The sequence below is a fragment of the Trichosurus vulpecula genome, chromosome 2, assembly GCF_011100635.1.
Source record: "Trichosurus vulpecula isolate mTriVul1 chromosome 2, mTriVul1.pri, whole genome shotgun sequence".
NCBI classification, from domain to species: Eukaryota; Metazoa; Chordata; class Mammalia; order Diprotodontia; family Phalangeridae; genus Trichosurus; species Trichosurus vulpecula.
The window spans coordinates 138814303-138828734 of NC_050574.1; the positions used below are offsets into that span (position 1 = coordinate 138814303).

At 40.6% G+C, this 14432-nt stretch overlaps 1 protein-coding gene across 1 annotated transcript in view; it reads left to right on the forward strand.

Annotated features, from left to right (window-relative positions):
• The first annotated feature begins 1264 nt into the window (after positions 1–1264).
• EXPH5 (exophilin 5) overlaps positions 1265–14432 on the forward strand; it is a 49836-nt gene continuing 36668 nt past the window's right edge. The window contains exons 1-2 of the mRNA XM_036745282.1: positions 1265–1545; positions 5556–5718. Coding sequence (XP_036601177.1) covers positions 1485–1545; positions 5556–5718 — 224 coding nt within the window. The 5' untranslated portion in view covers positions 1265–1484. The remainder of the gene's footprint in view (positions 1546–5555; positions 5719–14432) is intronic.

Here is a 14432-nt window from a genome sequence, read left to right on the forward strand (position 1 = left end):
GTACTTGCTGTGTACAAAGCCCTCTGCACCGGGGATATGGAAAGAAAAATAAGGCAGTCCCTGTTCTCAGGGAGCTTCCAGTCTAACAAGAGAGAAAACGCATCTGGAAGGTTTCAGCTGCAAGTCCAGACTATGGAAAGGTCCTATGGCCCTTAGGGTGGCAAAGGCAAAGCAGATGGGAATTCCTCTTTGTTATTGTCACTTCTACTGATAAAATCATATCATTTTCCTATGTTGAACTATTTGGCAATGACAAGGACTTGGGTTTTCAGTAGATGTGACTGATAGCACAGGCAGGAGCAGTTGCCAGGCTGTATATCCACAGAGGCTGCTTCCCAGGATGACAGCTGAGGGCCCTAGGCTGGAAATACAGTCATTCCTGAGGATTTGGAGTTCAGGATCCTGAGCTGTTTTCATTAGAGTCTGAGGGAAGACAGTGATCGCAATGGTGGTGGTGGTTTGATATGCCTGGTATACGCTTGAGCTTGGGCTCAAATCCTGGCTATGCTAATAATAATAATAGCAGTAATGGGCAGCAAGGTGGTACAGTGGATAGAGTGCCAGGCCTAGAATCAGTCAGATTCATCTTCCTGAGTGAAAAATCTAGCTTCAGACACTTACTAGCTGTGTGATTCTGAACAAGTCACTTAACCCTGTTAGCCTCAGTTTCCTCATCTGTAAAATGAGCTGGAGAAGGATAAACCACTCAAGTATCTTTGCCAAGAAAACCCTAAATGGGGTCATGAAGAGTCAGACACAACTGAAAATGACTGAACAAAAACCATAACAGAAATAGTAATTATCTGTGTCACCTTGGGTCAATTATTTAACCTCTTACGGCCTGTTTCTTCATCTGTAAGGGGATGAGGTTGGACTAGATCATGTCTAAGGTCCATTCTATTCTAAATCTTATTAACTTCACCTAGGCATAAAACTCACCCTGAGTATTTGCATAACCTCTCCTGTTTTCACGGCTACCATTATGTTTGCTTTTTCTGGGACAAGTTGGAACTAGAATTTTCCAGTTTCTGGGAGTCTGCCCTTTAATGTCACTACTAGGTCAGGTGTCAGCCCATTGCTCAATCAATTGTCCTCATTTCTTTGACATTCATTTTGATTGTTGGGAAAGCCAACAGGCTTTCAGTTGTATGTGTTAGGATAAGCGCTGAAGCACTGTGGAAATCTATGCACAGTGAGTGGTAAACAGTATAATCTCTATGGGGTTGATGTTGTAACAGACAACACTGACATCATGGATATATTCATTAAACTTTACCCCCAGCGCAGAGGCATATACTTACTCCTGCACAGGACATGACTTTCTAGAGGCAGATGGTACCAGGGTGTAAACTGCTTAAACAAATGCATATATACTTCTATTTCACTTTAGCAAACTCCAGAAGACAAAGAGAGATATTAGATGGCTCCAAGGAGTGACTGGCGAATGGTTTGAAGAAATCCAGAGAAAAAAGTTTCGCAATGACATGGATGTCAACCAGATGTTGAAACAACCACTCACATACAGGCTAAGGAAGACGAAAAATGGTGAGATGATGGGTATATGTGTTGTCTCATTTCATAGCTCTGTGGGGTTTTTTTGTTTTGTTTTGTTTTGTTTTATTGGGGTTTTTTTTGGTTTTTTGGAAGAAAAAGGAATCTGAGGAGGGTGGTCCGGACCTATGATGTCATTGGTTATAGGGAATTCCCAAAGTAGAAACTCTCTCCGCTAGTATGGAAATTCCCTCCACCAATGTAGATGAGTAACTAGGATCATATAGGGTCATATAGGACCATAGATCTAGAGTTAGAAGGAAACTTAGAAGCCAAACAGTCTAATCTCATTTTATAAATGAAGAAACAGCTTCAGAGAGGATAAGTAATTTGCCTGTGGTCATATAGATAACATGTGTAATAGACAGGACTTGAACCTAGATCATCCTAACTATAAAGCCGGATCTCTATCTACTAATTCCATGCTTCTTTAATCCTGTTAATAATGCCTCTATATAACTCCAGTTTTGCCAAAAGATAAAAAATGGCTTTAGTTCCTTTTTTTATAAAAGCTTTATAGAACCACAGATTCTAGAAAGGGACTAGTAAATTTGAAGTTGGGTTTGCCGGAGTCTTTCAGTAAGAGTGTCGTTGGAGTCCACCACCTTCAGGTGAACCCTGTTCACCATCAAGTCTTTATGGTACTTCAGTAATCTTGTACTCTTGATTGAGGTCTGTAACAACTGCTGTAACTGTAACTGCTGCTTGCAGCTGCTACGGAGGTGTAGGGCCAATAACACCAGCACATACGAGGACTGCTAGCACAGGTCCTTTGATCTACTTTTCTAAGGAAAGCAACTTTAAGGAGTTTACAATCTTACTTTAGTTAAACATACATATATCATTCACTTAGTTCAAGGGAAAAAGTCAGCACCCTGAAATAGTTACCAGAGAGAGAAGCACCAACATCTGGGTTTTCAAAGCCAAGGGGCTCCTTAACGGCTACCCAGTGTCTTGTCTGGCCAGATCACGTGAACACTCTTCCAATGAGTGAGCCCTCAAAGCAAAATGCTAACCTCAGAGTATACATACATCTCTTCAGGGTCAGAGGGCGTCACAACCATGTGATTCAAACTCATGTGACTTAGGCTTTCTTGTGACATAAGCAGGTCATCAAAGACTCTTGATTGAAACAATCGAAGGCATTTGATTGCCTTAGTGCTGAGAAGCACTCCAAAAGAAAAAACAGCAAAAAGTCCCATTTGCTTGCCATTACAGGGTCCAATACTGATTCCAGATTCCAGTCAAATATTAATATCAATTTCTTAGGAATAATTTGATATTAGTAGTATTGTAAAAATTCATTATTCTTTTTTTTAAAATTTGCAGTTCCTATGTGTGTAAAAGTCTCAAAGTATACAGTATATATACTATTGTTTTAAAATTAAACCCACAACATAGTGATCTTTTTCCAGTTAAAGTGATTTCGTATAAATATTTCCATATATTAACCTATTCCACAGATGTCATTTACTTCTATTTTGGACACATTGAGAGATTTTTATAGAATATCTTTTTTTTTAATGTCCAGTAGATAGTTGGTAACACATTGTCAGCAGAGAGACTAGGATTGAATATATAGATCAAAGCACCATCTTCATGGAAATGATTGTTAAACCCATGAAGGAAGGAAGGGAACATCTATTAAGCACCTGCTGTGTGCTAGGTACAATGCTAAGTGCTTTACAAATACTATTACATATGTTTTGCATGACTGTACATGTACAACCTTTATCAAATCACTTGCCTTCCTAATGAGAGGGGAGAAAAGAAAGTATAAGAGAGAATTTGGAACTCAAAATCATAAAAAATGAAGTTTAAAAATTGTTTTTACATGTAATTGGGAAAAAATAAAATACAAAAAATTCAAAAAAATTTTTATTTCATTCGATCCTCCTAACAATCCTAGGAGGTAGGTACTATTATTATCATCTCCATATACAGTTAAGGAAACTGAGGCAAACAGAAGGTAAGTGACTTGCCCAGGGTTACAAATACAGTAAGTATCTGAGGTAGGATTTAAACTCAGGTTTTTCTGACTAGTCCCAGCACTCTACCCACTTCACTATCTAGCCCCCTCTATGAGAAATGATATCACCAAAAGAGATTAGATAAGGAGAGAGGAGGCCAGGGCCCAAGACAGAGCCTAGGGGTACACCCACAGTTAAAAGGCATGAGCTAGTTAGGCAAGGAGAAGGAGAATCAGGAGATAGTAGAGTCACAAAAACTCAGAGAAGTGAGAATATCTAAGAAGAGAGAGTGGCCAACAGTGGTAACTGCAGAAGACAGGTTAACAAAGACGAGGAATGTGGAGAGATGAACCACTCTGACAGTTAAGAGACTGTGGACAGCTTTGGAAAAAACAGTTTCAGTTCAGTGCTGAGGTCAGAAACCACATTGCTAAGAGTTGAGAAGTAAGAGGAGAGAAAATGGACTATGGAGTAAAGCAGATAATTTAGAGCTTGTTTGCATTCCCTTTTTTATATGAAAAGTTGATTATGTTTTAAATCACATTTTAAAATATCTTTTGTTTTTGTCTTTGTTTTTTTTTTATATTTTGTTTCTTCTTTCTCATATTTCATTCATTGGTCATAATTCTTCTTTACAACTTGACTATTGTGTAAATAAGTTCAATATGAAGTTATATGTAGAAGATATATCAGATTCCATGCCATCTTGGGGAGGGAAGTGGGGAGGAGGGGAAAGAAAATCTGGAACTCAAAGTTATGTGGAACTGAGTGTTGTAAACTAAAAATAAAAAATCTTAATTATGAAAAAATCTTCATTTTATATAATACCTATTGCTATCCCAATAAACCACTAAAATAAAATTTTCTAAAAGTACATAGTAAAGTAGCCACATAAGAAATGGATGGCTTCTACCCTCTACCTGCCTTTTTTTTTGTTGTATATGGGTAGAAACAATTGAGAAATGACCCTTGCCTGCTATGAAGAGAGTGAAATTCAAAGAATTTTGTATTTGGAAGTGACCACTGAGGTGATCTAGGCCTACCCATCCCTTAAGCACAAATCCTCTCTCCAACATTTCTAGTAGGTAATTATGCGGCCCTATGATTCTGTGGTTCTTTTTGTATGAATGTTTCCATCCATCCAATTAACCATGAATAAATAGGGGTGTATTGAGAGGCTCATCTCTATTTTGTCATGATCTTCCCTACCTACGGAATCATTGGCTACCCAGCTCTGTAAAGGTCAGTGCCTGGTTGCCCCCGGGTTCCTGTGGCCTCTACTTGAGTATATGCTCCATGTCAATTACTAGACTTTGTGAGGCCGAGGCAAGAAAGGGGATGGGAAAGAAAATGGGGGAAGGAGTCTCTTTTCTTTGAGGTGTTTAGTGTTTACCCACAGTAAAGTTCTATTCGAAGGCCATAAGGTATAGCACTGGGTACTCAATGGTTATACTAATAGAGCATAAGTTCTAGCAAGTCCAACCAAACTGGAAAGGCCTAGAATATAGGACCTGCAATGGATTCTACATCTATCCACATACGGCCAGTCTAGTTAAATTCATAGAGGTTTAGCACTAGGATGTCCTCAGGATAATGAATTTTGTGGCCACAGCAGCTCTTGTCCACTTCTTAGGTTCCCTCACTGCCTACAAGACTCAGTTCACATATCACCTTCTACAGGAGACCTTGCTGGTTCCCCGGCAACTAAAGCCTTCCCTTGTAAAGTTATCTGCATCTTCTATGTAACCTATTCATTTACATGCTGTCTTCCCCATTGGACTTCAAGCTCCCTGAGGTTGGGGACCTCATTTGCATTTCTTTATATCCCTATCCCTTAACACAGTGCCTGGCACATAGTAAATGGTTAATAATTGTTAATGGATTGATGGAAGTCTTGAGGGCTTGCAATCTACATTGGTGAAGGGTGAGTGCCCGTACCTATAAAACTATGGACCACGGAAATTCAGCATGTGTACATGACCATATTTTAAAGAATCATTGACTACTTGCAATGTTGTTGATGTTTGCTTCTAGATTCTATGCATTTACCCACGTCAAGATCCCCAAATCTTCCACATCGAAATAATCCCTCATCTACTCCTCGCCGCCTGGGCTTCCGGTCATCTCTAGCTTCACTATTCTCTTTCGGAAAATTAGGAAAGGAGATTACCAAGCCTCAGCCACCATCACAACAAGGGTAAGGTAACCAGAGATCACATGTACATTCCATTAGCCAGCCTACTATCTAAGAAGCAGGTATCATATTTCTCATTCAATATATTAGCTATGATAAGATTGGAAGTCAGTAATACTGCAATCCAACAAAAATTTAAGGTCCTACTACAAGCAATGTACTATGCTAAGCACTGAGGATTCAAAGAAAATTAAACATTCCCTGCCTTCAAGAAGTTTACATTGTATAGGGGGATGGGGATGGGGTAGATACAATATATGCAGAGATAAATAATTTCAAGAGAATTTGAGAGAACATGGAAGGTATCAGAACAATGCTTCTTCTGAAAAAAGCTTTCAGAAAAAGTCAGTTGGTGACTGACGAGCCTTATAGAGGCACTTCATTCTTTTAAGTGACTTATTGATTGATTCATTGTAAGAAGCTAGGGAATCTAAGAGGAGATAGTAAGTGAAGATAAATTATGTTCCAGACCTGTACCTGGGGCATCAGAGTCAGCTGACCTGGTCTTGTAGCCCAAATGAGGCTCTGTGAGGCATGGCTTAGCTGAAATGAAGTTCCCACCTTGGTGCTTTGGATCCTAGCTCTCAGGACCCTGATGTATTTGAGAAATCAGGAACTAAACATCAGGAAAATCTTTAACATGTAGTCTCTTCTCATTTCAAAGAATTAAACTGGTTCCCTAGCAATACAGAGCTACTTGGTATTCTTAGTATGGAATGAGGAAGTACTTGGGGGTTAAAGAGGTGAAACCTTCGAAAGACTGAATGGATGTAAGTAAGAAACGTGAGATGAACCCTGGAGAACAAGGCTGAATCTCACAGACTGCTTGGATCAGTCATGGGATTCAACCTTGCTAGGCCCTTCTAGGGCTGCTGGGTGGTTGCTAAGTCTGTGCAGAAATAGTGAGAGGCCCCATCCTAAAGCTTCCCCAGAACAGAGTTCAAAAGTTGGGAGGATGCTGAGCCAGTGTTAAGAGCAGCAGGGCCCTGTTCTTTGACACTTCTAGACTAGAAAAATATATATAAATCAGTCCATCTTTACTCACTGTGCTGTCAAATTGGGGTTTTTTTGTTTTTTTTTTTTTAAACAAGAAGCAAGCCTATGGTTACTTTCAATTGAGCTGACTGCTAAATATTTTAGTCACGTCTCTTCCTGGTTTAAAAAAAAAAAGCTTCCCACCCTTTTAAGGTGTTGGCTTGGCGTGTGATTTTGTTCCGTATGAAGACAAACCAAGCTCTGCCTGCAGTCAATAAAGGTGTCGGAGAAGGAGTACTAGCTGCCTAGGGAGACAAGAGGCAGTGGCAGCTACTCACTGCCCAAGTCAGGTAATGAGGCTCACGAGCATTGACGGCAAAACTTTCTTTTTCCTCAGTTCTGTGGCTGGAAGCCTTGCAGCTCCCAGCTGCCACCTGAGGGCTATTTTGTTCTCTGAAGAGATTTTTCAGATTTGGGAGGGAAAAAAAGTGGGATGTTTTTTGTTTTGGGATATCCTCACCAAGCTAACTGATTGACAACCTGTGCTGGAATCTTTTTTGGTAGGTAAGAGTAATCTTTTCTAACCAAAACGCTGGAAGGGTTTATAATTATTTTCATGTTCAGGCATTTGACACTGGATCAGAAGTGCTTGAAAAAAATGTTTCTTTTAGAGAGAAAAAGAATGTTTTTATGTGTGGTACAGGTTAGGCTTTTTGCATGTGACTATATTTTAGATGATATTTATTAGTTAATGCTATAGAAAATAGAATAATCCAAGATGAGGAAAACTGGGGTCAAGTTTGTGGGAAACCTGCAGCTCATCACATTGATCTGTACAAGTGATTTCAGGTTGTTTCAGAAAATGTGAACCAGAAAAGTTTAAAAATCTCTTTATCTCTTACCACCTGCAATCCATGTGCTATGCGCGGGGCGTACAAAAGACTTGTAACTTTCTAGTTTGGCAGCTATCTTTCATGTAAGCTATATGGACATTTAGCTCTGTGTAACTTCACTCAATGAAAAACAGTTTGTATTTTTCAACTGGAGTCGTGATTATTTCATCAGTGTAGCTAGCTATACAGGCATAAAAAGAAAAAAAAATATCATTAATTGTTAGCTAGAGAAAACCTGGTCAAATAGAGTCATTTAAGTACATATTTTTTAAACTTTAAGTTTTAATCATTTAAAAAATTGTCTTCTTTAGATGCATTTCATTTTCAAAAGATGAGTAGGAATGTTTGTTTGATCTAGCAATTAGCCCAGTAGTTTGCACATAGTAGGTACTATTTGAATGCTTGTTGAATTGACTCATCATTAATAGATATTTGTTGATTTGAATAATGCACTGGACTCACACTTAAGGAAGCCATGCTTCCAGTCCCTTAAAACTCACGTGCTAAGATACAGATGAGCAATCTATGACCACTCCCACATACTTACCTTATGTTTTTAAAATCTATGAATGTGGCTTAAATGGATATACATCTTGAAAGTGCTCCCTCTCTCCAGTTTATACCATATTGGATAATGTGAACTGTGCATCCCTGGCCCTGTGGGTCACTCAAAACTTGAACTAAACCTGCCTTTCATTAGTCATTCTGATCATTAATCTCAACCTACAAACTGTAAAATCCAGCAGAGGAGGTCTTCCCTGCCTCCCAGCAAATTGGGAAGAATTGACAAAGCACTCAGGAAAACAGTCACCCTGAACAAGGCAGCAGTCAGGTTTATACTTGCTGAAGCTGAGGAAAATATGCCACATTATTACTTGCCAGGCTCCTGGGAAACAAATGAACAAAGTACAGCAGAGGCTTTTTTGTAAAAAATACCTTGCAAGAAAAAAAGCACAAATTCCCCCAAACCAAAGAAAACATTCTACCCACCCTGAAGTAGACCTTCAGAAAAATGGCTTTTATTCCTTCCTTCCTCCAAATGTTTGTTAACCGAGGAGTTGGTTAAAAGTATCACTTTTCCAGAGACTGTTGACTCATTACATCCATGAGCTTTTCTTATCATTTTTCCAGGGCTACAGAAATCATCCCCAGCACCACTGTCTGTGACTTTGTGTCCCAATATTTGTAGGTCAACACCGAGGGTGGTTAGGGAATATACTTGTTTGCACAAGGGTCAAAGTTTCTCTTCTTTGTTTCACATGCTTCTCCTGAAATTCTCATGTTCTTTTTAATTCTATACTTAATCCGCTAAACTGTACCCATACATTAGTTCTTGATTCTAGAGAAAAGAAAATACTTTCTGTTTACATTTCACTTAGCATGCTCTCACCAAGTTTTCTCAGCCCAGGTAAATTAGATGGATGTTGAATTTAGTGCAGTCTATACAAAAGCTGTTTTAGTAGGATCATTGGTTTAGAATGGGAAGGGAAACCACAGGTTATATAATCCAGCCCAGGGGTGGGGAACCTTCAGCCTTAAGGCCACATGTGGCCTTCAATCCTTGAGTGTGGCTTTTTGACTGAATCCAAATTTTACAGAACAATTCAGATTCAGTCAAAAGGCTGTGCTTAAGGATTTAGAAGGCCATGAGACTGCAGGTTCCCCACCCCTGGTCCAACCCCTTCATTTTACAGCTGAAGATGCCGAGGCCCAGGGATTACAAAATCATAGACTTAGAGTTGGAAAGAATTTTAGGGGCCATTTAACATGACTGTTTCATTTCATAGATGAGGAAACTTGAGGCCCAAAGAGAAGGGACTTTGCCCAAGATCACACGCAGTATAAGTGGCAGAACTGGCATTCATTCCCAAGGCCTCTTACTCTAAATCTGGAACTGTTTCTCCCACATCACTCTATTGACAAGGGACTTGTGTATGGTCACACACAGTGAAATATGGAGGAAGGATTCAAACCAAGGGACTCTGTGCTTGATTTATTGCACTGTGGTGCTTTCCTTTGTTTGATGTTGGTGATGAGGAGGAGGAGGAGAATAATGGTTATGATGGTGATATTGTTTTAAGGTTTGAAAAGTGCATTATATACCTTTGAACTTCACAACAACCCTATTTGACAGGGAGGACACTGATGTTCCAGAAGGGCTACATGACTTCCTTAGCCTTTTTTAAATGCTACTCTTCTTAGATTATGGGGAAAATAAACTAAAAAGAAGGGGGAAAGACTAGAAAGTATTGACACTCCAGTCTTTACTGGGGAAGAGAAAAGATCCTCCTGAAATCTCTTTTTGCTTCTCTCAGGGTACCCTGACTCCCCTCCCTATTCTCTACTTCTCTCCTTGGAACATACTGTTAAGCCCCTGTGCACAGGCAATAAAAAGAATCTGGCGCACTGAGAAAGAAGCATTTTTCCTTGGAGCCGCTCTTTGTCCCAGGTCTGATGTCCACTTATATATGAGGCACAGCAGCAGTTTGGGAAGGAAAAGACATAAGGAACGTGGCATAGAGAAAATGCTGGACCTGGAGTCAGGATATTTGAATTTGGATCCCTGCTGTGATAATAGTGATCACGCGGGCAAGTCACTTAAGCTCTCTGATTCCCAGGGGGTTTTTTTTGTCTGTAAAATGGAGATGATAATATTTTCAATACTTGCCTCTGAATATATGTAAATAATCTCAACTGGGTGCTCACTACTACCTTTTACACTTCCCTAATTGATTCTCTATCCCACTCACAACAGAGGGTAAACAAAACCTTTTCATCCTTCCTCAATTTCTCACCCTCCCATAATGCTCCCTCATCCTACCCCCTCAGGTGAATACCTCACCTAATACTTCACTGAAAAAAAAAAAACAAGACCATTTAGCAAAAGCCCCTTCATCTTCTCTCCTCCTCATACCACTCAGACTTCTTCCCCCAATATCTGTCCCCCATTATGCCCCAATACTCTTTCACCCCACCTCACATTAAAGTGGCTCTTCTCCTTTTCAAGACCTTGATCCAATATACCCTTGATCCAATACCTTCCCATCTTCTCAGACAGATTGTCCCTTCTATCATCCTCACTTTCATTAATCTTCAATCTCTCCCTGTGGACTGGCTCCTTCCCTGCTGCCTACAAACATGCCCATGTCTCCCTTAAAAACTTCTTACTTGATCTGATATAGTTCTCCTTCCCTCTCAGCTAAAGTCCTTGAGGAAGCCATCTACAATGGGTGCTTCCGCTTCTTCTCTCACTTGCTTCTAAAACTTCTACAATCTGGCTTTTGACCTCATTCAGCTGGAACTGCGCTCTCCAGAGTTAGTAATGATCTCTTAATCTCATATCCTGCTCTCAATCCGCATCCTCCTTGACCTCTCTTGGCCCTATGGAGTGTCCTCTTCTCCATACTCTATCTTCTCTAGGTTTTCATGACACTGCTTTCTCCTAGCTCTTCTCCCTGACTCTTGGCTCCTTCTCAGCCTCCTTTGCTGGATGTTCATCCAGGTAATCCCATTAATGGTGGATATTCCAAGGCTTTCTTGCAGCGCCTATGCTCTTCTCCTTCTATAATTTCTCAATTGGTGATCTTATCAGCTTTCAGGAGTTTAATGATCATCTCTACACAGGTGATTTCCAGATCTAAATATTCCCTCCTCTCACTCACCCCACTTGTCCAATTTGTTGTCAAGTCTTACCATTTTCACCTGCACAACACCTCCCATATAGGGCCCCTTCTATCCACTCACGCAGCTGCTGCCCTGTTGTAGACCCTCATCATTTCAGCCTTAACCATTGCAATAGTTTTATACCTGGCCTCCCTTCCTCCCTCTTCTCTCCAGACCATCTTCTAGGCTGCCAAAGTGATCTCCCTAAACATCAGGTCTAACCATGTCACTCCCCACCCCCCTATCCCCACCCCCACCCCTGCTATTCAGTAAACTCTAATGGTTCCCTAGTTCTTCCAGGATGGAATCTAAAACTCTGTTTGGCATTTAAAGCCTTTTACAACCTGGATCCTTCCTACCTTTCTAGTCTCTGGATCACCATGTACTCTGTGATCCAGGTCTCCTGGCTTGCTGCTCCTCACACACAGTTCCCCATGCTTTTCACTGGCTGTTCCCCATGCTTTTCACTGGCTATTCCCCATGCCTAGAATGCTCTCCCTCCTTGTCTCTGCCTCCTGGATTCCTAGGCTTCAATCAAAACTCAGCTTAAATCCCACCTTCTGGAGATCTTTCCTAGTCTCTCTACTGCCACACACCAAACACACACACACACACACATACCCACACACACACACACACACACACACACACACACACTGCTTATGCCTTCCCTGTGGGATTTTTTTTTCCATTTACCCTGTATATATCTTATTTGTCTAATTTTTTTGCATATCATCTCCCCCATTAGAATGAGTTCCTTGAGGGCAGGGACCATGTTTTCTTCGTAGCCCTAGTACTTAGCACAGTGCGTGGCATATAGTAAATAATAAATGCTTGTTGACTGACTACTGAATCACTAGGAGGAAAGTAAACTTCAAATGACTATATAAACGTGAGTTGTTATTATAGGGTGTCACAGCACTTAGCATGGTGCCTGGCTAATATTAAATGCTTAATAAATTCTTTTTCACTCATTCATTTATTCATAATATAAATGCTGTAGTAAGTCAAACAGAATGTCTCCTATTACTCTCCAGGCTAATGGATGGAACCCAACCTACCCAACCTATTTGGTCTCCACTGTTATTTCTAGAGCACTGTTCCTCCACCACAGCTCAACTGTCTACCTTTCATCCACAGCTCCTGATGCTGTCCTAACCAAAATGGACTAGTTGCCATTCCCTAGAGGCATTTCATCTTTTTCTGTCTCTCCGTGACTTTGCTCAGCTATCCAGTTGAAGGAAGCCAGATGGTGCAGTGGATAGAGGGGTAGGTCTAGAGTCAGGAAGACCTGAGTTTAAATCCTGCCTAGACATTTACTGGCTTTGTGACCCTAGACAAGTAACTTAACATCTGTTTGCCTCAGTTTCCTCAGCTATAAAAACTGGAACAATACTTCCCAGGGTTGTTTTGGGGATCACATGAAATAATATTTGGAAAGTGCTTAGCACAGTGCCTAGCACATTTAACATTTTTGTTTCCTTCCTTCCTATCTAAAAGACCCCTCTACTCTAATCCATGAATATCAAAATTCTATCCATTCTTCCTAGTTCTGCTCAATTACCTCCTCCATGAAGCATTCCTTGATACCCTGAGCTAGAAATGATCTCTCCCTCTGAACTCTTAGACTGCTTCGGTGGCACTCTTTTCATGTCACTTATCACAAGAACGGTGCTTTGTTCTGGAGCTTTTCATGTACAGTTCTCATCTTTCTTTTGCTGGGACTGAGCCTGCAGCAGGTAGGGTGGGGTAGCTTCAAAGGTGAGACTACTCAGGATGCCTCTCTGGGTGGTAACAGCTGGCTAGGCTGTGTTAAGTTTGCTAATTGGCTCAAAGAAGTTGGCCAAGGTAAGTTTAGGACTTCTGAGGTCTCAGAGTCATTCTTTCTACCTCTCTAGTCCAGACTAGTGAGGCCTGGTGCAAGTGTAAAGTCACAATTCAGTTAAGAACTAAAGGGTGTTGTCTGAGCCAGTCTGAGCCAGAAAGCGGAGAGAATTATGGTATAATATATAATATACAAGAGAGAAAACAAAAACTGCATCCAAAGCTGCGAAGTCAGAGGTCTGGGAAATGGTAAGAGCTAGAGGCAGTATCAGGGTTCAGAAAAGCAAGCAACTTGCTCCAATGGTGTATTCCTGGGCAGTGCTAGTATTTATTGTGACAGTTGGATAGCGGACTAATGAGCACCCATTATGACCTGGGTAAGTTGCCTTGGTAGGGAGGCAGATGTTGTCTCCTTATGGTGAAAATGCTCCTAACAATTAGAGCTGTCCAAAAATGGAACGATCTGCCTCATGAAGTAGCAAGTTCCGTCTCATTTAAGGTATTCAGGAAGATGTTGGTTGAACATTTATTATGTCATGGAAAGGATTCATGCTTTTGGTAGGAATTGGACCTCATAACCTCAAACATCTTTTCCAACTCGGAAAGCCTATGAATGGCATTAACTTTTAGAGTCTGGGTAGAATTACTCCCGAGAATGAGAGGCACGAAGTCTGGTTGGCACAAAGCAACATTTCTAGGGTGTAGTCAGTGCTTTCTATGGGGCCAGGGACATGTTGAGAAAGGTTAGGTAAAAGTACAGCCTTTGAGAGACTATTTACTTCATTATACCACATTATTAGAGGATCATTAGATCTGTGGCCTAGGAATGTACACAATATTGATATCTAAAGAAGAAAAGAAGAGTGGCGGGCTGTATAGAGATGCTCCAGATTTTCATGGTCTGTGCAAATGGTGCCTTAATACTGGGCCCCTTGGAGATAATACTGTGAAGGACAATTAGCATGAAAATTACTTTATCCCAAGAGGGGCTGAATTCATTGGAACATAGATTTAGAGCTAGGAGAGACCTTAAAAGTCATTGAGTCTGACTCTCTTGTTTTATAAATAAGGAAACTGAGACCAAGAAGATGAAATTACTTTCCCAAGGTCACACAGGTACTAAGTAACAAAACTGAGATTTGAACCTAGGTCCTCTGGCTCCACAGCCAGTGTTTTTCCTAACGTACCACACTCCTCTGTTAATTTTTCAGGGCGAGTGTATGACTTCAAAACTCAACCTCTTCACAATCAAATTTATACTTGCATTTCATGTACAATTCTCAAACTTAGCAAGTCCAAAATGGAACAGTATCTTTTCCTCCCAAAACCCACTCTTTCTCCAAATTTCCTCATTACTCGAGT